At 35.6% G+C, this 21778-nt stretch overlaps 1 protein-coding gene across 2 annotated transcripts; it reads right to left on the bottom strand.

The window, feature by feature from the left end:
- Nucleotides 1-2: 2 nt before the first annotated feature.
- Nucleotides 3-21392, bottom strand: HORMAD1 (HORMA domain containing 1; the record flags this gene model as incomplete). 2 transcript variants are annotated; one of them, XM_080801896.1, is made up of 14 exons in its annotated part: nt 3-692; nt 3330-3401; nt 6128-6211; nt 7103-7179; nt 7262-7328; nt 8694-8953; nt 10579-10730; nt 11241-11308; nt 12599-12625; nt 12880-12900; nt 15962-15998; nt 16988-17051; nt 20393-20537; nt 21345-21392. In XM_080801896.1, 14 exons carry the CDS (start codon nt 21375-21377, stop codon nt 612-614), a joined length of 1188 nt encoding a protein of 395 aa, XP_080658022.1. In that variant the 3' UTR covers nt 3-611. The 2 variants fall into 2 exon arrangements, with proteins under 2 accessions (XP_080658022.1, XP_080658021.1); XM_080801895.1 differs by lacking the exon at nt 12880-12900 and having other exon boundaries at nt 21345-21377.
- Nucleotides 21393-21778: the final 386 nt, after the last annotated feature.

Genomic DNA, 21778 nt, shown 5'->3' with positions numbered 1-21778 from the left:
GCTGAAGAATATTTTATTTATGCTGCCCAAAATGCCAGACCTTAAAAATCAGTCATTTTGCCTTGAAGTAAAAAAAAAAAGTTAAAAAAGATAACCAATTTTTAATGGTATGTTATATATTACCATGTTAGTATACTCTATCAAAGCACCAAAGAACATTGTTTTAATGACACAGGGACAAATAACCGGTTAAGTGTTACAGTTTTAACATAAGTAAAAAGTAAATTCCTACCAAAATTTAATAACAAAATGAACATTATTTGTTTTTAAAATTGGCTCTAGAGTGCCTTAAAGGTTAATATATGTTTAAAGGAAGTATCTACCAAAATGGAAGATACATCAATATTGAGTAGATAATGAGCAATATCAATTATGACACCGGTACTTTTGGTTTTATCCAAAAAGTTCTCTTGCATTGTCTCAGATAAGATTAAGGATCACAATATAAGGGTAATATAAGATAAGGATCACAATAAAAATTCATTTTTGTACTAACTGCTTAAGACTATGTATAAATTTTCACATGGCAAACACATGTTAAAATAGTAATACATTGTCCAGTAGTTGAAATGTTGAGAACTTCACAAACATGCAGAAGAAAAAATTAATTTTTATATATGCTCCTTTGGTTCACTAAACTTTCTTCTTTTTGGCACTGACTCTTGACTAGAAGAATCAAAGTGATGAAGGACCTGTCAAAAGAAAACAACTACTAAGGATACTTTACAGCTTACATGTCTTTACTTTCAGAATTTTTTCATGTCTGTGAGGTTTGTTTGTTCCATCCTTCCCTTTCTTTTTAAAATTATACATAGTGGGGCGCCTGGGTGGCTCAGTGGGTTAAAGCCTCTGCCTTCGGCTCAGGTCATGATCTCAGGGTCCTGGGATCGAGCCCCGCATCGGGCTCTCTGCTCAGCGGGGAGCCTGCTTCCCTCCTCTCTCTCTCTGCCTGCCTCTCTGCCTACTTGTGATCTCTGTCTGTCAAATAAATAAATAAAATCTTTAAAAAAAAAAAATAAAAAAATAAAATTATACATAGTATGACTATTTCCTACTAAGATAGAATACCCGCATTCTTTAAAAAGTAGGGTAAATTTTATTACTGATGTATCTTCTGATGGCTGCTGTAAGTATATACTTATAGAGTATAAGGTCTTTATTCGGGTCGTTGGAGAAGTCAAAAACATAGATCTAACATGTCCTCAAAAGAGTAAAATATTATGGGGGGGATAAGAAGGAAAAAAGATTTTAAAATGAGCTACAGATAATGAAACATTCTACCTTGGCACCATGTAAGATTTAAATCATGTATTATTCTTTTTGTAAAGCCTGCTTCCTCCTCCCTCTCTCTCTGCCTGCCTCTCTGCCTACTTGTGATCTCTCTCTGTCTGTCAAATAAATAAATAAATAAAAATATTAAAAAAAAAGAATTTATTAATTTATTAGACAGAGAGATACAGTGACAGAGGGAACACAAGCAGGGGGAGAGGGAGAGGGAGAAGCAGATTCCCCTGCCCAGCAGGGAGCCCGATGTGGGACTTGATCGCAGGACCCTGGGATCATGACCTGAGCTGAAGGCAGATGCTTAATGACCGAGCCACCCAGGTGTGCCCCTAAGAGTATTCCTGAGTAACTCCACTTTGATTTTTCTTTTTTTAAAGATTTTATTTATTTATTGACAGAGAAAGATCACAAGTAGGCAGAGAGGTAGGCAGAGAGAGGGAGAGGGGAGCAGGCTCCCTGCTGAGCAGAGAGTCCGATGCAGGACTCGATCCCAGGACCCTGAGATCATGACCTGAGCCGAAGGCAGCGGCTTAACCCACTGAGCCACCCAGGCACCCCTCAACTTTGATTTTTCTGAAAAAAACTCACTAATGATACAAATTGGATGATTTTGCTAAAAAAAAAAATCAAAGCTTAATACACTGGGAAGACTTAATATATTAATTATCAGGTTATTTCATTCCCTTCTTGAGTTATGTAAATTGAAAAAAATATTAACTATATTTTTGAGAATACCCCTTTAACGTTTGATTTTTTTTTAAGCAGTCTTATTCAGTTGCCTAAATGTTAACCTACTAACAATACTAAAAATTCTGGTTGAAAAATATAAATATTTGGGGCACCAGGTGGCTCAGTCATTAGGCATCTGCCTTAGGCTCCAGTCATGATCCCAGGGTCCTGGGATTGAGCCCTGCATCGGGCTCCCTCCTAGGCAGGAAGCCTGCTTCTCCCTCTTCCATTCCCTGTGCTTGTGTTCCCTCTCTCACTGTCTCTCTCTCAGTCAAATAAATAAATAAAATCTTAAAAAAAAAAAAGAAAAATATAAATATTTATCTCAGAAATGACAAATACAAGATCTGATTTGGTAAAATAAGGTCCCAAATATGAAACAACTGTTAAAAAAAATGTAGGTCAAGAAAATTTTTCTTTCGGGGTGCCTGGGTGGCTCAGTGGGTTAAAGCCTCTGCCTTCAGCTCAAGTTGTGATCCCAGGGTCCTAGCATCATCGGGCTCTCTGCTCAGCAGGGAGCCTGCTTCCTCCTTCTCTCTGCCTGCTTGTGATCTCTGTCTGTCAAATAAACAAAAAATCTTAAAAAAAAAAGAAAGAAAGAAAGAAAGATTTAAAAAAAGATTAAAAAATTTTTTTCTTTCTCTTTCAAAGGTACTAAGAGAATATCTATTTTTTATGGAACAAGTTGATTTGGTAACTTATTTATACTTCACTTTTGTTCTTTCAGAAGCTGAGATCAAATTTGTGGCCCAATTTTAGCTCTACGTAAATAAAATGGCCTAAAGAGTCTTATACTCTCATTTTCTCATTCTATTCATATTTTTCTGGACATACTGATTTTAATTTTTTTTATAAATTCCTCCAACTTCTTCAAATCATTCATAAATCAGTAAATATTTACATAGAAAAAACTAATAAACCTCACACATCTTATTTTAAAATCACCTCATTTTTTAGAAACAATTACATATAAATAAGATTTGGATATCAGTACTTTGAGGTAATATCCAGGGATATTATCACATTTATCATTTAAAATTTAATCTAGGGGTGCTTGGGTGGCTCAGTCCATTAAGCATTCCAACTCTTGACTGGCTCATGTCAGAGCTCAAGGTTGTGAAATTGAGTCAGGCTCTGTGCTGGGAATGGAGCCTGCTTTAGATTTTTTTCTCTTTCCCTCTTCTGATCCCTCTCCCTCTCTAAAAAAATACATTAAAAATAAATAAATAAATAAAAATAAAATAAAATTTAATCTATAGTAATGATGGTCTGATACTTGCCATTTTATTCAACCTGTATATTATCATAAGACTTACTGTTCTCCCAGGTTCAAGTTGACTTCTCTTCCGATTTTCTTTAGAAGATTTTACTGGTTGATTTCCATTAGCCTCCACAAAGACAGAATAATTACTAATTGGTTATTTCTCAAAGAACAACCAACACTTGATTTTTTTTTTTTAACTATAGGCAACTATATGCAGTTTTTTTTTAACATTTTTTTTTTAAGATTTTACTTATTTATTTGACAGACAGAGATCACAAGTAGGCAGAGAGGCAGGCAGAGAGGGAGGAGGAAGCAGGCTCCCCGCTGAGCAGAGAGCTGGATGGAGGGCTTGATTCCAGGACCCTGAGATCATGACCTGAGCCGAAGGCAGAGGCTTAACCCCCTGAGCCACCCAGGTGCCCCTATATGCAGTTTTTAAAAAAGGCTTCCCTGAGATATAATTCAGATGCCAAACAATTCATTTATTTAAAAGTTTACAGTTCAATAATTTTAAGTATCAGAGTTGTGCAACCATCATTGTAGTCCATTTTAGAACACTTTCATTACTCCAAAAAGAAACCTGAGGCTGTTTGATTTGTTTCTTCCTTCATTCTCTTCTTTCTTTTTAAAATTATACCTAGTGTAATTATTTCCTACTAAGATAAGATACCTGGGTTCTTTCAATTTATTACTTCCTGATTCTCTCCTTCTCCCACTAGCTCTAAGACTTTCTCTCTCTCTATAGAAATCCCTATTCTGGACTTTCAGATAAGTAGGATCATATAATATGTAGACTTTTGTTACTGATTTCTTTCATTTAGCATGTTTTCAAGGTTTGTCCATGTTGAAGCATACATTAGTACTTCATTCCTTCTGTGGCTGAATAATATTCCATGGTATAAATATACTACATTTGTTTATCCATTTGTTTATTGATGGATATTTAGGTTTCTTCCACCTTTTGGCTATTGTAAATAATGCTACCTATGCAATTTTTTTTTAAAGATTTTATTTATTTATTTGACAGAGAAAGACACAGTGAGAGAGGGAACACAGGCAGGGGGAGTGGGAGAGGGAGAGGCAGGCTTCCCGGCGAGCAAGGAGTCCTATGCGGGGCTTGATCCCAGGACCCTGGGATCGTGACCTGAGCTGTAGGCAGATGCTTAACCGACTGAGCCACCCAGGCACCCCTATCTATGCAATTTTTAAAATGAATATTGGATGATGACACATTATTAGCTGTCTATTACTATTCTCTAAAAGGACATGCTTATTTTTTGATGTTAAAAATGTACTTTTCAATAACTTTCTTAGTGTACATACTATTAAATATTTTCACTTCTTGCCATTTCCTAACAATCATTCAGCCATGATTCTCAAAATCAGGAGTACTGTGGCAGAGAGTTCATATCCAAAAACATAGGCAATTTCAGAAATTAATTTATGTCCCCAAAGTATCTTAATGTCTTATTACAAGAAAATCCTTCCTAATAATTTTTTTAAAATTCTTGCTTTTCTCCCCATATTCTAGTAAAGGATACTCATCCTAAATAGAAGCTTCCTACAAGGCCATTTTGCTGCTAGCTGTACTAATTTTTGAAATTCTTTTATCTCTTGCTCTCATCAACATACTAGTTTGAATACTGCCTTCTACCAGTTCAAACTTCCTATGGACAATGTAGAAAAAGGGGAACTCCCGGCTCAGTTGGAAGAGCATATGACTCTTGATCTTGGGGTTATGAGTTCAAGCCCCAATTGGGGATAGAGATTACTGAAAATAATAAATAAAAACTTAAAAAAAAAAGACCATGGGAAAAAAAGACACACCAAAAAATGGCACTATAATCAATGGTGTGCTGGTAAATGTTTAACAACCAGTTCTCTAGGAGTAACAAATCCTGTGTTGAGGCATTTGCTGACTTCCATGCTGTGAATATTCTCATCATGTCCAATTTCAAGCTACCAACATGATGTCACTGAATGAGGAGTTGGAAAGAAATGTCACTATACCACTGTTAGAGTGTGCTGTTTGTTTCCTAAATTTAGATATAATATTTTACAGAATGCTTTTTCTTCATCTTGGAAAGTTTGAGTAACTTAAAAGTCTAAAATAAAATACAAATTTCCATTTAGCAAAAATAGAAAACTAACATAAACCAGTGGGTTTTTTGCTTAAAAACATGAGATTCATTTTATGCAAAATATATACAAAAAATTAATTTTTTAAAAGATTTTATTTATTTATTTGACAGAGAGAGATCACAAGTAGGCAGAGAGGCAGGCAGAGAGAGATAGAGAGGGAAGTTCCCTGCCGAGCAGAGAGCCTGATGCGGGACTTGATCCCAGGACCCTGAGATCATGACCTGAGCCAAAGGCAGTGACTTAACCCACTGAGCCACCCAGGCGCCCTATAAAACATTAATTTTTAATGTCTTATTAACAAGACAATTTATTTACAAGATAAAACATGAGAATATTTTGGCATTCCAGGCAATCTCCTTGGAATCTGGATGATGGTGTCATTTCTCAAAGCTTTTCCTGAATTCTCCTCTTTTATGCATTTTCAGTAAAATTCACCATTTTTTCCTTTGTTCCATGTAGCCTTTTCAAACTGCTATCATGGCCCCCTATCATTGTTTGTTGACCTCCAATTACTAAACTTTGAGCTAAGAGCAGGAACTATGTGTTATTCATGTTCTATCTCCAGCACCTAGTAAAGTACCTGACACATAATAGGTACTTACCAAATGTTCGTCCAATAAAGGAAGGGCTAAGAAGCAAAATAAACTCACATGTGGGAAAAAGTTATAAGGTTAGGGTGGAAAAAAAAATATTTAAAGGTACACTTACCATTTTATTCTGAAAGATTTTTCCACTTCTTGTTTTGCTTTCAGACACATCAAGTTCAGATGTTTTACAGACTAACTGTTCAACCTAGAAAATAATAACACAAAATCACATAATAAAAACTTTCTATAACATAATAATGGGGCTCCAAAATTCAGGAACTTAAAATCTAGGGTCTTATTATGTTAATGAAACCATTAATTTTAAGTAGTTCTTACTGTCACAAAAAGTGCAATGGCAAAGATAGTGAAACTGATACTGTATATAATTGATCATTCACTGTACTGAAAAAAATCCCAAATGATCATCAGGCACTATACTCTCTTCCAGGAGATAAGAACTTAAGCTCACTCCCACTGGAGAAAGGGGAAGTGCAGAGGAACATGGACAATAATCAGTCCCATTATTTTCAAGTTCTTTTTATCTAAATGTTATATCAAGATTTTATTGTCTATGGAAAACAAAATTAATCATGTCTGCTCCAGGCAACAAAAAGTATTATATACTCCATTTGTGGAATAATTACTTAAGATTCTACCTAGCTCTGAAATTCTGAAATTTTATGAACAGTATTTAGGTTTATTACTAAATAAACTGACAGTAATATACTTAAAACTTTCCAACATATACTTTTTTAAAAAAAGATTTTATTTATTTATTTGACAGAGATAGCAAGAGAGGGAATACAGCAGGGGGAGCAGGAGAGGGAGAAACCCGCACCCCGCCGAGCAGGGAGCCCTACTAGGGCTCCATCCCAGGACCCTGGGACGATGACCTGGGTATTAGGCAGACGACTAATGACTGAGCCATCCAGATGGCTCAGCATATACTTTTCAAATTTTGTTAAAAAGCATTCTTAAGACCTAATTTTCTTCTAAAAGACCTTGAATATAATAAGGAAACCTGAAAATTAACTGAATAAACATATAATATTCTTCTGAAAAAAGTTAAAAGTGAGTTGAATTACCAAATTTGTACCTGAGAATGAGAAATTGAAAGATCTAGACTTTCTTTAGACCTCATAATTTCATCTTCCTCACAAACTAAATTTGGTTCTGTTAAAAAAAAAAAAAAGAGTTAAAATGGTATAAAATTGAATTGGAAGTGAATCAATCTACATTTTCATTAATTTCTTACCTCCAAGTTCAGAAGATCTGGGTTTTTTTTTCTGATCTTCCATTTTAGTTTCAAGGTCAAAATCATCCTACATAATTACATGAAGAAAAAAATTGACTAATTCCAAAAAGCAATTAAAACAACTGGGTAGAAGTATTTATGAACAAATGTGTTTTACATGAAGGTTAAATATAACACACCACTACAACTCTTACACTTGGTAGAAATAAAGTCCTATAATTACCATAACAAGGTACCATATTTATCCAGACAAAGTATAAACTACTACTTTACTTTGCAGGGTCGCTTTAGGGACAAAAATACAATTTTCTCAAAAAATACATAATGGTTCTAAGAACCCTTAGTTTTTACTGTTGTTTGAGGGCAATGAATTAGACAAGTTCATACAACTACTACTTCTATATCTCCAGAATTTTTCTACAGATGTTATCACACACTTGAATAAAAAAATACCCCAACCCTCTTCAGGGAGTTAGTAAAGAATAAGATCAGTCATAGTATGGTAGAAATAGTAACAAGTTTAATGTCTACTTTATAATTATTTTTCTCTTTGTGACATACATCAACAAGCTTTAAATATTTTAAGAATGCTACATAAATCCCAGCTATACTTGTTTATAAACCATCACTGGGATTTAGGTTTTGAGAAGACTTCTTCTTTGACTAAACTGGTTGAAAACTGAATTTTCTATTTGTTAGGATGTGGCAGAGCCTGAATTAAAAAAGAAAACTCTATACATAAGTACTGAGATTATAATTTAGAATAAGATGAGGTAACAGATCAACAACAAAGATTAGATTAAGAAACAATCATGTTAATGTGAAAGATTTCCTGGGATTGAGTAATTACAACTAAAAAAAAGACTTTTTTGTATTTTTATTCATCCATTCATTTAGCCAATATTGAGAATACACACTCTACACTTATGTGGTAGGCACAGGAGGATTACAAAGAAGAAACACAATTTTCCTGCCTTCTGGGAACTTCCAGGCTGCTTCAGGGCAGTGACTTTGCAGGCCCCGAGAAAGTTCAAGTACAGGTCTAAAATGAGCACCTAGTAGGGGTATTGGTAGAAAGGATTTCAACATTAGTTAGGCAATTCGAGTAGTTCAGTGGTTCAAATTATGCTCCAGACCAAAGAGTTTCCTCAGAGTTCACTACAAGGGTAGTTGAGGTGATGAGAGGCTGGGCCTCCAGGACCTTTCCCTGCTTCATTCAGAATAGTTGTGCTTTTAAACTTCTGAGAATAGTGTTTGCACCAAGGGAAAAATTTTTTAAATGAAAAGCTCATACCTTCTTTAAGGTCCCTACCAACCTCGAATTTGTGATTATAATACAGTATTTATACAAATATCACTGAGAACTATTAGTTTTCAGAATTGAGTCAAACATTTGTTACTATTATACTTTATAACTTTAAAATGTACTGACACTTATATAATGCTCCTGTTCATCTTCTATATCATCTTTGTCCATGAGAATTTTTTGAAGTGGTGTTTTTAATTGTTTTGGTGATAATATAGCTGAATCAATATTTTCCATTCGTTCTTTTTCAGTAGTTACTTTTACTTTGAAGGTGTGAAAAGGTGTTGGGACTTCTCCCACATTTAAGTACATAGGCTCCCCTTCAAATATCACTCCTTCACAATCACCATCCTTAAAACCAGGAGGTTGGTAGTCTGGGGGTGTAACTGCGAAAAGTAAGTATAAGCTGTGATGTTCATGAAATTGAAGAGAACATAATAATAATAATAATAATAATGATATAATAAATATAGATTGAAAATATTTCAAATAGTATAAAAGGTAACCTTTTTTTTCTTCACTTGACTGACTATTGACCTTGAATAAGTTATCTATCATCCTTGATTTGGTTTTCTCATCTGTGAAATGGGGATAATAATAGTACCTACCCCGTTGGATAGGGTATTAAATGAGTTAAAGTGTGTTAAATCCTCAGACCAGAATTGGCACAATATAAGTAGTCAATAAATGTTAGTTGTCATTATTGTTGTTGCTTTATGTTCTTCTAGAAGATACTACACATGTAAAATACATATTTCATATATATGTATATCCTTAACAAAACACAAATAAGATCATACTGTTCGATACCTAGCTGGTTTTTTTTAAAGATTTTATTTATTTGAGAGAGAGAGAGAGCATGTGTGTCGGCGTCCATGTGTGCCGGGGAGAGGGTTTGAGGATGGGGAGAAGCAGAGGAAGAGGGACAAGCTGACTGGTGCTGAGTGCGAAGCCCAAGTGGGGCTCTATCTCACAACTCTTGAGATCATGACTTGAGCCGAAATCAAGATTCTGAGGTTTAACTGACTTACCCACCCAGGTGCCCTATACTTACCTAGCTGTTTTTAACCTTTCCTTTTAACCCATTTTTAATATTCCTTGGATAAATTAGGAGCACATTCTTTTTAATAAGTTGCACGGTATCCTTATAAACATATAACGTTGCATGTTTGTGTTAAGTATATTCCCAAGATACTTTTGATTTTCTGGATTAAAGAAAATGTGCATCTAAAATTTTGATACTGCTAAATTGTCCTCTAAAATTGTTGCACCTATATACATTCTCTCAAGGATTATAAAAGTGCCTGCTTTCTCCCACACCCTTGCCAATAATTGGTTTACAAATTTTACTGCTCTGGTAAGTTGAAAAGTGGCATCTCAATTGTTCCATTTCTTTAATTATGAGTGAGGTTGTACCTCACATGGATATGTTCATATCACTGGAAAAGTTTGTGCATATTTGGAAGTCTAATTTTTCAAATCTTTCTTTTTTTAAGATTTTATTTATTTATTGGATAGAGAGAGTGAGAGAGAGAGCACACAAATGGAAGGGCACAGAGGGAAAGGGAGAAGCAGACTTCTCGCTCAGCAGAAAGCCCAATGTGGGGCTCAATGTCATGACCTGAGCCAAAGGCAGGATTAACTAAGTCACCCAGGTGCCCCTGAATCTTTCTTTTTCAAATGCTGATATTAAATGAAATTTTTATAATTTCAAAAATTATATTACAGTTTGAGGTGCTAAATGATTTATTTAGGATGGGGGCGCCAGGGTGGCTCGTAGGTTAAGCCTCTGCCTTTGGCTCAGGTCATGATCTCAGGGTCCTGGGATCGAGTACCACATTGGGCTCTCTGCTTGGCGGGGAGCCTGCTTCCCCTCTTTCTCTGCCTACTTGTGATCTCTCTCTCTGTCAAATAAATAAATAAAAATCTTTAAAAAGATCATTTAGGATGGAAACTAATTGTTTCAATAATAAAACATATATGTAACAACAGGATGTACTGTAAGTGGTACCTTCATCGTAGTAGAAAAGTTTCATGGTCAAACAAACATCATTAGGTAAAGGTCCCAGATTTTGCATTAGAATATAAATCTTGCGAATCAGGAGAATACTTGCTTTCTTGGTGTCCGCAGATGACATACTAGATTCACTGTTTTGGTTTTTACTATAAGAGAATCACACATTAATTTCTTTTATGACACCCATGGCTTCTAATAACAACTTTACATCATACTATTTGAGATTCTTATTCCTATTATATCATTAAGTTTTTAAGTTGAAAGTCACCATAAAGTGTGTTTTACTGTCACTATCATTAAAATTTAGTGTCACTAATATCATTATTAATAATGTTATAAACTAATAATTTTATTTACATTAATATGCATTTTATATCAGATGTTTAAAGGAAATGAGTGAAGGACTTTAATTACATTTCTAATCACTCAAGCATACAATAGCTTTCTTACTCTTTGGCTCTGTTTCACAATTAAAATAGTATATAATTAGCCACACAATCTGGGCTTGCAGCTGCTCGAAAGATATTTTGTACAGATACACCTCAATGGTTAATTGAGGATGTTTGAGAAGTTTCAGAATTAATCTTGAAGTTTAGCAATATAGTATTAATATAAATAAGTGGTAATCTGTTTACAAAAAGGAAATGATAAAATACCTTATGAAGTCCATGATTGGTCCATTACTAGTGTACTTGAATTTAAATTGGTAACATTCTGAAATTGTCTTAAATAGAAAACATTACAGTTATGTATTTGATATACAGTGCTGGTGGCCAAGTAGCTAAATAAAGCTTATGTATGACTCTTAACGTTGATTTAATAATTTTTTTCTGCCATGTTAATCCTTAATGGTCAACTGAAACTTTCAAGTCCTAATTGTAAATTCCCATGATTTGGGATTTGGGGCTTCAGTCTCAAGAGAGATATATATTCTCCCACTAATTGCAATGTATATCATATATCCCAGAGGGAAGGAACTCCTTAGGAGGCAGGTAAGAGGGGCAGTATTATCTCTTACTCAAGCAGAATGGCTTTAAGCACAGGACTTAAATCCTTACTGTATGTAACCAGAAGCAAGTCATTTAAGCCTTCTAGGTTTTAGTTTCCCCAGCTAATAATAGGGCCTGAAAATAGTACCTATGTCATTGGTGGTTGCGAAATTTTAGCAAATAGGATAATTTATATAGAGCCCTTAATAAAAGTGCCTGGCACACCAAACAATCGATAAACATTAGTGAATCAGCAAGCTGCTCTTGTAAGAAAAAATGTTGAACTATATAAAACATCTGAAACTAAAAGAATATTTTCTGAACAATTAGTTAGCTTCTTAACAATCACCTAATTCACAGCTCATGAGATTTTCTTTGTCACCATGGACACACATGCTTTCTTTACATTTCAGTGCTCTCTCTCTCTAAAAAAAAATCTGCTTCTCCATGACTGAATGAATATATTATAATAACGATAATGCAATGGTTAAAGCACCAAGATCATGGACTGGCCTTCTTAGGTCCAAATTCTGGTTCTGCCACTGTGACCTTAGGCAAGAAACCTTGTATCTAGGTTTCCTTACCTATAAAGTGAAGATGATAATGGTAGCAATCCCTTCTTTAATTGTCAGATGAACAAGTGGATGTGACAGGATTGGATGAATATTCAAAGTTCAAGGATAAGTATCTCATTTTTATCAAACTCAACCCCTTTCATAATTTTATAAAAAGAATGTTATATAAAAGCATAAGTTAGGAGACTTAGGTTATTTTTAAGGGGTTTTGGATTTGTGGCCCAGGATCAGTCACCTAATCTCTCTGGTAGCAAGCATATTAATCTGTTTAAAGATAACAATACAAACCTTGTCTTACCTCAAAAAAGCCTTTATGAGGTTCAAATGTGAAAATACATGTGAGAGTGAATATCATTAAAAGCATAAGATAAAAAAAATTAAAAGGAAAAAACAAAACCATAAGATATTATTGTAATTTATGTTATTTTTAGATATTAGAGATATACCTACCTGAGGGTCTTCTGGATTGGTGTATACCTATTTAAAAATAATTTACAATTGAGTTATATAAGTCTAAGTATTCAAGGAGAACTAAATTGGATATTTAGACTAAACTATTAAATGGATTCAGCAAAACAAAATACAAAATGACCCCCCAAAATATTAATTTGTTACTTTTTTCCAATAAATAGATCATTTGTTTGAATAAAATGACACATCAATTGCTGGTTTTAGTGTTATTTAAATAAGCAAGGACAGTCTTTTAAAATTTTAAATTTAAAAATACTTACAGCTAGAACAACCATCCTTAGCTGAAATAAAAGAACAAAAATCTTACTTTTACTCTATGAAATATTTTTTCTTGATGGATCACAAAAATTCTTTGTCTTATTTCAACATTTATTCCTAATAAGAAATAATCTTGCAGAAAATATGATGTATATAAAGCAAAACCTTGGATGTCCTTCCTTATTCCCCCAAATATCTATTTCTAGTAGACTTACTGAAGGTTGACATTCATGACATTGACATAAGAAAACACATGCATTTCTGCCAGTTACAAGGAAAATATATATTGTGAAATAACACATCAAACTCTTACTATGTAAGAACTGATCTTGAGGGACGCCTGGGTGGCTCAGTGGGTTAAGCTGCTGCCTTCAGCTCAGGTCATGATCTCAGGGTCCTGGGATCGAGTCCCGCATCGGGCTCTCTGCACAGCAGGGAGCCTGCTTCCCTCTCTCCCTCTCTCTCTGCCTGCCTCTCTGTCTACTGTGATCTCTCTCTGTCAAATAAATAAATAAATAAACCTTAAAAAAAAAAAAAAAAGAACTGATCTTGAAAAGAGAAAAGCAGAGTTCAGGATTCTGGTCCTTTTTTTTTTTTTTTTTTAAGATTTTATTTATTTATTTGACAGAGAGAGATCACAAGTAGGCAGAGAGGCAGGCAGTGTGTGTGTGTGGGGGGGAGCAGACTCCCTGCTGAGCAGAGAGCCTGTAGGGTTCAATCCCAGGACCTCAGATCACAACTTGAGCTGAAGGCAGAGGCTTTAAAACACTGAGCCACTCAGGTGCCCCAGGACTCTGCTCCTTCGATAAAGAGAAGAGGCTATGGAGACCATATGAATAGAGAATCACAGGAAATAATCCACTCAACTAATCTGTCAAAAATCTGAGTCACTCTTGATTTGGATCTTTTCCTTACACTTTACAACCAATCTATCAAGTCCAATCAGTTCTACTGCCAAATATATCCTGAAATTTTTAATTTCTTCCCTTCTCTGCCATGCTAGTCTAAGAGCTGGTGATTTTTCACCAGTACCGCATTAACAGATTAAGCACCATTCTCCTTGATTCCAATCTTATTCTCCTTCCACGGTATATTGTCTTAACAGCAGCTGGGGTGATTTTTAATTTAAAATATAAATCAAGGGGCGCCTGGGTGGCTCAGTGGGTTAAAGCCTCTGCCTTCAGCTCAGGTCATGATCCCAGGGTCCTGGGATCAAGCCCCACATCAGGCTTTCTGCTCAGCAGGGAGCCTGCTTCCTCCTCTCTCTCTGCCTGCCTCTCTGCCTACTTGTGATCTCTGTCTGTCAAATAAATAAATAAATCTTTAAAAAAATATATATATATATAAATCAAATGACGTTATACTTCTATTTAAAACTTTCAAATGGGGGCGCCTGGGTGGCTCAGTGGGTGGCTCAGTGGGTTAAAGTGTCTGCCTTCGGCTCAGGTCATGGTCTCAGGGTCTTGGGATCAAGCCCTGCATCGGGCTTTCTGCTCAGCCAGGAGCCTGCTTCCCTTCCTCTCACTCTGCCTGCCCCTCTGCCTATTTGTGATCTCTGTCTGTCAAATAAATAAATAAAATCTTTAAAAAAAATAAATAAAACTTTCAAATGTTTTTTATTTGCATTTAAAATAAAATCCAAACTCCTTCCCTATTCACAGTTCTGAATGCTCTGGCCCTGCCTATCTCCTCAGGCTCCTCTAAAACTATTCTCCCTCCCTTACTACTCATTGCATTCTATTCCCATTCACACTGCTTTCTCTTTGTTCCTTGAACTCTCTCAACTCCCCCTTCAACTCTTTGTATTTGTGTTCTCTCAGGAATATTCTCTCCCAAAGTCAATGCCTGGCTGGTTTCTTCTCAATCAAGTTTCAAATTAAATGTCACCTACTCAGGACCACCCTATTTAAAGTTACCCCACCTCAAAAAATAAAATAAAATAAAATAAAGTTACCCCACCTCTCCACCTGTGACACACTTTCTCTCAATATTTTATTGGCCTTTAACACAATTGGAAATTACTTGAATTACTTGTTGTCGTTTTTTTTAAGATTTTATTTATTTATTTGACAGACAGAGATCATAGGCAGAGAGGCAGGCAGAGAGAGAGAGGGGGAAGCAGGCTCCCCGCTGAGCAGAGAGCCCGATGCGGGGCTCGATCCCAGGACCCTGAGATCATGACCTGCGCTGAAGGCAGAGGCTTTAACCCACTGAGCCACCCAGGCACCCCTGAATTACTTGTTTTATTGACTATTTTCCCACTACAGAAGGGATCCTCTTTGTCTCGTTGACCACCTGGAATATGTGTCTAGCACATAGTAGTCACTCAATATTTAATTAACATTAAATATTTAATGCTTTAATAAGGGAGGTTAGTGACCAGGGATAAAATTTTCTTTTTTACAACTTTGTTTAGAGCTTGACTTTTTTATATGTGCTGATATAAACACGCTAATAGTCTACAGTAAACACTTTTTAATTGGAATTTCCTTATTTAGAATGTGACAATTTAACCTAGATTACACAGAAATTTATTTTTGAACTCTCACAAAGAAATAATTTATTAAATTATTAGTATAAATAAAATTGTAGGAGGCATGTGAAACTAATAAATGAATTATTTTAATTCATTAAGGTTTTTTTTTCCAAAGATTTTATTTATTTATTTGACAGAGAGATCACAAGTAGGCAGAGAGGCAGGCAGAGAGAGAGGAGAAAGCAGCCTTCCCGCTGAGCGCCCGATGTGGGGCTCGATCCCAGGACTCTGGGATCATGACCTGAGCTGAAGGCAGAGGCTTTAACCCACTGAGCCACCCAGCGCCCCAACTTTTTGTAAGTTAATACGCATTACTAAAACAAATACGTGTTAACAATTAAAACTAGCTTGGCAAATTTGTTAAGTATTAACTCTATTGGTTTAAAATGAGTTCAATATTAGTCTTTAAAATGTTCAAATGTTCAAACTTTTGAGTAATTTGGACTGTCCTATGCACAAGTTAGTTTAAATTAAAGTTTTACTTTGTGGTAATTGCTGTTACATTTGTGGAGTATAAACTGTAGGAGAAAAGATAAGGAGATACTTACGTATTTTTTTTGCAAAGCATCATAGCATCCTAGCATCCTAAAAAATAACAAAGGATTTCTTTTTAGACTGAATGCACTTCCAGAAAAGAATTCTTTTAATTCTTTTACTAAATCTCCATGTTATCTCATTACTAATATAAATTTTCTTGTTATTGTTTAATAAGATTTTTTCTTTTAAGCAATCTCTACACCCAGTGTGGGGCTCAAACTTACAACCCTGAGATCAAGAGCCACATGTTCTAATGACTGAGCCAGCTGGTCTCCCTAAAGTTCCCTTCTTATTAACCAGCTTAAAATAATAAAACAAAACAAATAGTGGTGTCGTGCCCAAGTTTTCGAGTCCGAGAGACCACCAAGGAGCCTAGCACTGATGCAATCACACGAGGGTTTATTCTACAAGCTTAAGCTTGGGCCCAAGTATACCCGACACAGAGGAGTAGGGACTTGGACCCCAAACTTAGTTAAGGCAGGGGTATTTATGGGTTCCTGTTACTAAAGCAGGGTGGGGATTCCTGGAACCAAAGCAGGGTTCGGGGTCTCTGGAACCAAAGCAGGGTGGGGCTTACTAAAGCAGGTGGGGGTCTCTGGAACTAAAGCAGGGTGGGGCTTACTAAAGCAAGGTGGGGGAAAGTTCAGCCCTTGGGCACAGGAGTCTGAGATGGCTGCCAGAGCTAAGATGGCTGTACTTACGCTAAAGCTAAACCTGAGGTGGGATGGCCTTAATTTTTCTCGGCCTCCACATTGGCAGAAATATAAAATGTTGATAGAGGATGGTTCGGGATAGGAGGTAAAATATCGGACAGCTACTTGTTGGGAACACTAATAGGAAAATGAATTCTGTTCACATGGAGCATAAAATAAAGGAAAATTTTAAGGCAAAAATCCAAAGACCTGCAAAAATGGTATCTAGTATTGAAAAGGGAATTACTAAAATTAGGTTAAACACTGAAAGGTATCCAAGGTATAAAAAAAGAATGTGATTTAAGAAAAAAATAATTTAATATCATTAGGTCTTCTTCTACTTACCACTTCACTAACTGTGTAGATCCTGGACAGTTTTTATCTTCTCTCAGAATTTTGACACAAAGATCTAAACACCAAAATTATATAAATATAGAGTTGCTTAAGATTAGTAAATGACTAGAAATTTAACTGAAGATTATTTTCTTCAGCTGTGTATTAGAGGTATATTATATTATTAAATAGCAATGAACTTCCAGATGATTGGTATTAATATAATTTAGAAGAAGAAACGTTTTATGGAAACAAAGAATATTTTTTTCCTTATTATAAAATGATACCATAATGACTAGGATACATGTTAAAGGGTAGAAAAAAAATTCTTTTTTTTTTTTTTTTTTTTAAAGATTTTATTTATTTATTTGTCAGAGAGAGAGAGCGAGAGCGAGAAAGCGAGCACAGGCAGACAGAGTGGCAGGCAGAGGCAGAGGGAGAAGCAGGCTCCCTGCTGAGCAAGGAGCCCGATGTGGGACTCGATCCCAGGACGCTGGGATCATGGCCTGAGCTGAAGGCAGCCGCTTAACCAACTGAGCCACCCAGGCGCCCCAGAAAAAAAATTCTTAAAAGTTATAAAATACTTAAAGTCAGATATAATGCTTTCACACCATCATTATCCAAGAGTCTTAGTATTTGCAGGCCCTTATCCCAATTAAATACTTGCAAAAGACCAAGAATTTAACTAGCTACCAGAGATAGAGACCTGCAGGAAAGCAACAGGTAATACAATGGAAAGGACTGAGATTTCTGTCTCAGGTTCCTTATCTGAAAAATAGGGATAATGTCTAACTCATAGGCCTATAATATGAATTAACAAGATATAATATATAACATAGCACTTCACATATTGCCCAGCATATAGTTAGCACACAGAATTAGGTACACACCATGCCCTGGGTAATGAATGATTACTATAGTATAAATAGACTATATTATTTTTACTTCCTTAAAATAACACAACATATACTACCACTGTACAAATCTATTAATAATAGTATACTTTTATTTAAATAGTTTGTCATTATAAGAGTAATGTCAGGTAAAATTAAACGTGAGAAACTGAGGAAAAAATATTATGATTAAGTGTGTCCAAAGGTATTAAATATACTTAAAAAAGATTTATTTCAGTGAGAGAGAGAGAGTGTGTACAGGGGGAGGGGCAGAGGGAGAGAGAAATTCAAGCAGACTCTGCTGATTGCTAAGCCCCTAGTGGGAACAATCTTACAACTCTGATACCAGATCTGAACTGAAACTTAAGACTAGGATGCTGAACTGACTGCACCACCCAGGCACCCCTTGATTATACTTTTTAAAAACCACTTAGTCCACACAAAAACTTGTACATGAATGTGACATTATTTATAATAGCCAAAAAAATTGGGTGCCTGGGTGGCTCAGTTGGTTCAACGTCTGACTCTGATTTTGGCTCAGGTCATGATCTAAAGGTTGTGAAATTGAGCTCCACATCTGGCTCTAAGCTCAGTGTGGAGTCTGCTTGAGATTCTTTCCCTATGCCCCTCCCTGCTCCTGCTCATGGGCACTCTCTCTCAAATTAAAAAAAAAAAAAAGAAGAAAGAAAGAAAGAAAAGAAAAGAAAAAGAAAAAATATAAATAGCCATAAAGTGGAAACAACTGAAACAAAGGTTCTTCAACTGATGAATGAATATGTGAAATGTGGTATATCCACATAATGGAATATTTTTCAGCAATAAAAGAGAATGAAGTACTAATTCATGTTACCATATCAATAACCTTAAAAACATTAGGTGAGAGAAGCTGATAACAAATGACTACATATTGTATGATTCCATTTACATGAAATATCCAAAATAGGCAAATCCATAGAGATAGAGAGCAGATTAGTGGATGTCTAGGACTGGGGAGGTAGGGGAAGTGGAGAGCCATTTAGTTGGTTATGGAGTTACCTTATGGGTTAATGAAATGTTCTAAAATTGACTGCGCTAACGATTGCACACCAATTTGAATACACTAAAAATCATTCAACTGTGCACTTTAAATGCATGAATTGTCAGGTATGTGAATCATATCTTAATAAAGCTATTATTAGAAAATCTCTAAGTAAAAATTAGTTTTATCTATTATTTTTTCTTATTTTATTTAAAGTTGATTAACATAGGGGCGCCTGGGTGGCTCAGTGGGTTAAGCCTCTGCCTTCGGCTCAGGTCATGATCTCAGGGTCCTGGGATCGAGCCCCGCATCGGGCTCTCTGCTCAGCAGGGAGCCTGCTTCCTCCTCTCTCTCTCTGCCTGCCTCTCTGTCTACTTGTGATCCCTCTCTCTGTCAAATAAAAAAAAAAAAAAAATTTAAAAAAAAAAAAATAAAGTTGATTAACATAAATATTATTAGTTTCAGAGGTAGAGTTCAGTGATTAATCAGTCTCATATAATACCCAATGCTCATTACATCACAGTGTGTTCTCCTCAATGTCCATCACCCAGTTACCCCACTCTCCAACAACCTCAGCAACCCTCAGTCTGTTTCCTATTTAAGAGTCTTATGGTTTGTCTCCCTCTCTGATTTTGTCTTATTTTTCCCTCTCTTCCCCTTTGATCTCATTTTTTTAAAAGATTTTGTTTATTTATTTGACAGACAGAGATCACAAGTAGGCAGAGAGGCAGGCAGAGACAGAGAGAGGGGGAAGCAGGCTCCCAGCTGAGCAGAGAGCCTGATGCAGGGCTTGATCCCAGGACCCTGGGATCATGACCTGAGCTGAAAGCAGAGGCTTTAACCCACTGAGCCAACCAGGCGCCCCTCATTTTGTTTTTTAAATTCCACATGAACGAGTTCATATGATAATTGTCCTTCTCTGATTGACTTATTTCACTTCACATAATACCCTCTAGTTCCATCCATGTTGTTGCAAAGGGCAAGATTTCATTTTTTTTTTAAGATTTCATTTTTTGATGGCTGAGTAGTTTCTACTGTGTGTGTGTGTGTGTGTGTATGCACATATATACATACACACTCACACACCACATCTTTATCCCTTTATCTGTCAATGGCCATTGGGGCTCTTTCCATAGTGGTTATTGAGGATATTTCTGCTATAAACACTGGGGTTCAGGTGCCCCTTTGGATCACTACATTTGTATCTTTGGGGTAGATACCTAATAGTACAATTGCTGGGTCAAAAATATTACAGTTTTAAAGCAAGCCAAAATAAAAACACCCATAAAGAAAGAGTTTTGTGTGTGCGTGGTTTTTTTAAAATAGGCTCCCACACCTAGCAGGGAACCCAACACGGGCTTGAACTCATGACCTTGAGATTGAAACCTGAGCTGAAATCAAGAGTCGGACACTTTAACCCATTGAGCCACCCAGGCACCTCTAAAGAAAGTTTTAAAATAAACATTACATCTAAAAAATTGAAACAAAATATAAACGTGACATTACCATCTAGGTATCTTGTTCCATAAGCACATTCAGGAAATATTCCTCTCAAATATGTGATACAGGATACTGAAACTGCTAGGAGCCTCTTCACTAACACTAAAGACTGTTGCTCTGTTGATATCTTATTGGGAAACACCAATGCACTCTAAATTCAAGGAAAATTTAAACATATAATTTAGATTTATTAAAAATTAAAAATAACATCTTCCTGAACTTTGAGTAGATCTAATTTTGCATAAGCATGATACTTTCCCAAAGAATTCTAACAATTAAAAAAAAAAAAAATCCTAGCCATAGTGGTTAGTAAACCCCAGAAAGTCAGGGTGGCTTCTAAGATGTGAGGGTAATTCCAGGGTTGCAGCTTAAAGGTAAAATGCAAAAAGTAGTTCAAAATCATGTCAAAAATCCTCCTGCAGTTGACTGCAAGCTCATGATAGATAACACTTCTTTTCTCTTTAGTTACCAACTAGGTTTGACACAGGTAACTGTAACACAAGAACTGTGCAAAGATGAGAATTTTATCTTTGTGAAGCATGTACATTCATTTCCTAGGAATGGACTGCTAAATCGCTTCTGGCCTTTTGGCTAAGATCAAGTGTAGGAATGGACTGCTAAGAATGATAATTTCATCAAACCAAGAGAATAGCATTTATTCACACCTTATCTAAATTGAATATGAACCAATTATTTAATTCACTCCATCAAATATCTACTATTCTACTATTCTATTATTCTATCCATTCTATTATTCTATCTATCTACTATTCTACTATATATCCATTGGCTCTATAAAGAGTTTAGTAAATATCTTCAGTTCTTAAAATAGGGAATTTCCTGATCTCATTAAACCCTCAAACAGTTGACTCTAACTTTAGAATATAAAAATAATTGAGACTTCAATAAACAATAAAATTAGCTAAATTAACATATATTAAAGTACACGAAATCATACCATGGAAGTTCTTTGCAATTGTGCAGTGGCCATCTTCGGATAAAGTTTTTTCTTTAATTCAACCTTATGATACAAATAAAAGCTTTAACTTCAGATCTTATTTTTATCCCTAACATTCTAGTTTATTACATGTAAAGTCAGACTTTATGTGAATAATTTCACGTAAATAAATTTTACATAAACAAATCGATGTATTCAAGCTTTGACTACATGGTTACAGTTAGGTAGGTATTAAGTAATGAAAACTGCCCTTGCCAAACTCTTTAAAGTAATCTTAAGTTTTTTGTTCTGGGTGTGTCTGTGAGGGTGTTGTGGATGAGATCAACATTTGAGTTGTGGGACTGAGCAAAGCAGATTGCCCTCTCTACTGTTAAGAGGCCTCACCCTGTCAACTGAAGACCTGAATGAAACACAAAGCCTGAGTAAGAAGGAAC

This window comes from Martes martes (genome assembly GCF_963455335.1).
Source record: "Martes martes genome assembly, chromosome: 4".
NCBI classification, from domain to species: Eukaryota; Metazoa; Chordata; class Mammalia; order Carnivora; family Mustelidae; genus Martes; species Martes martes.
Note: the sequence above shows the minus strand (reverse complement) of the source record. Positions and strands in the feature narration are given on the sequence as shown.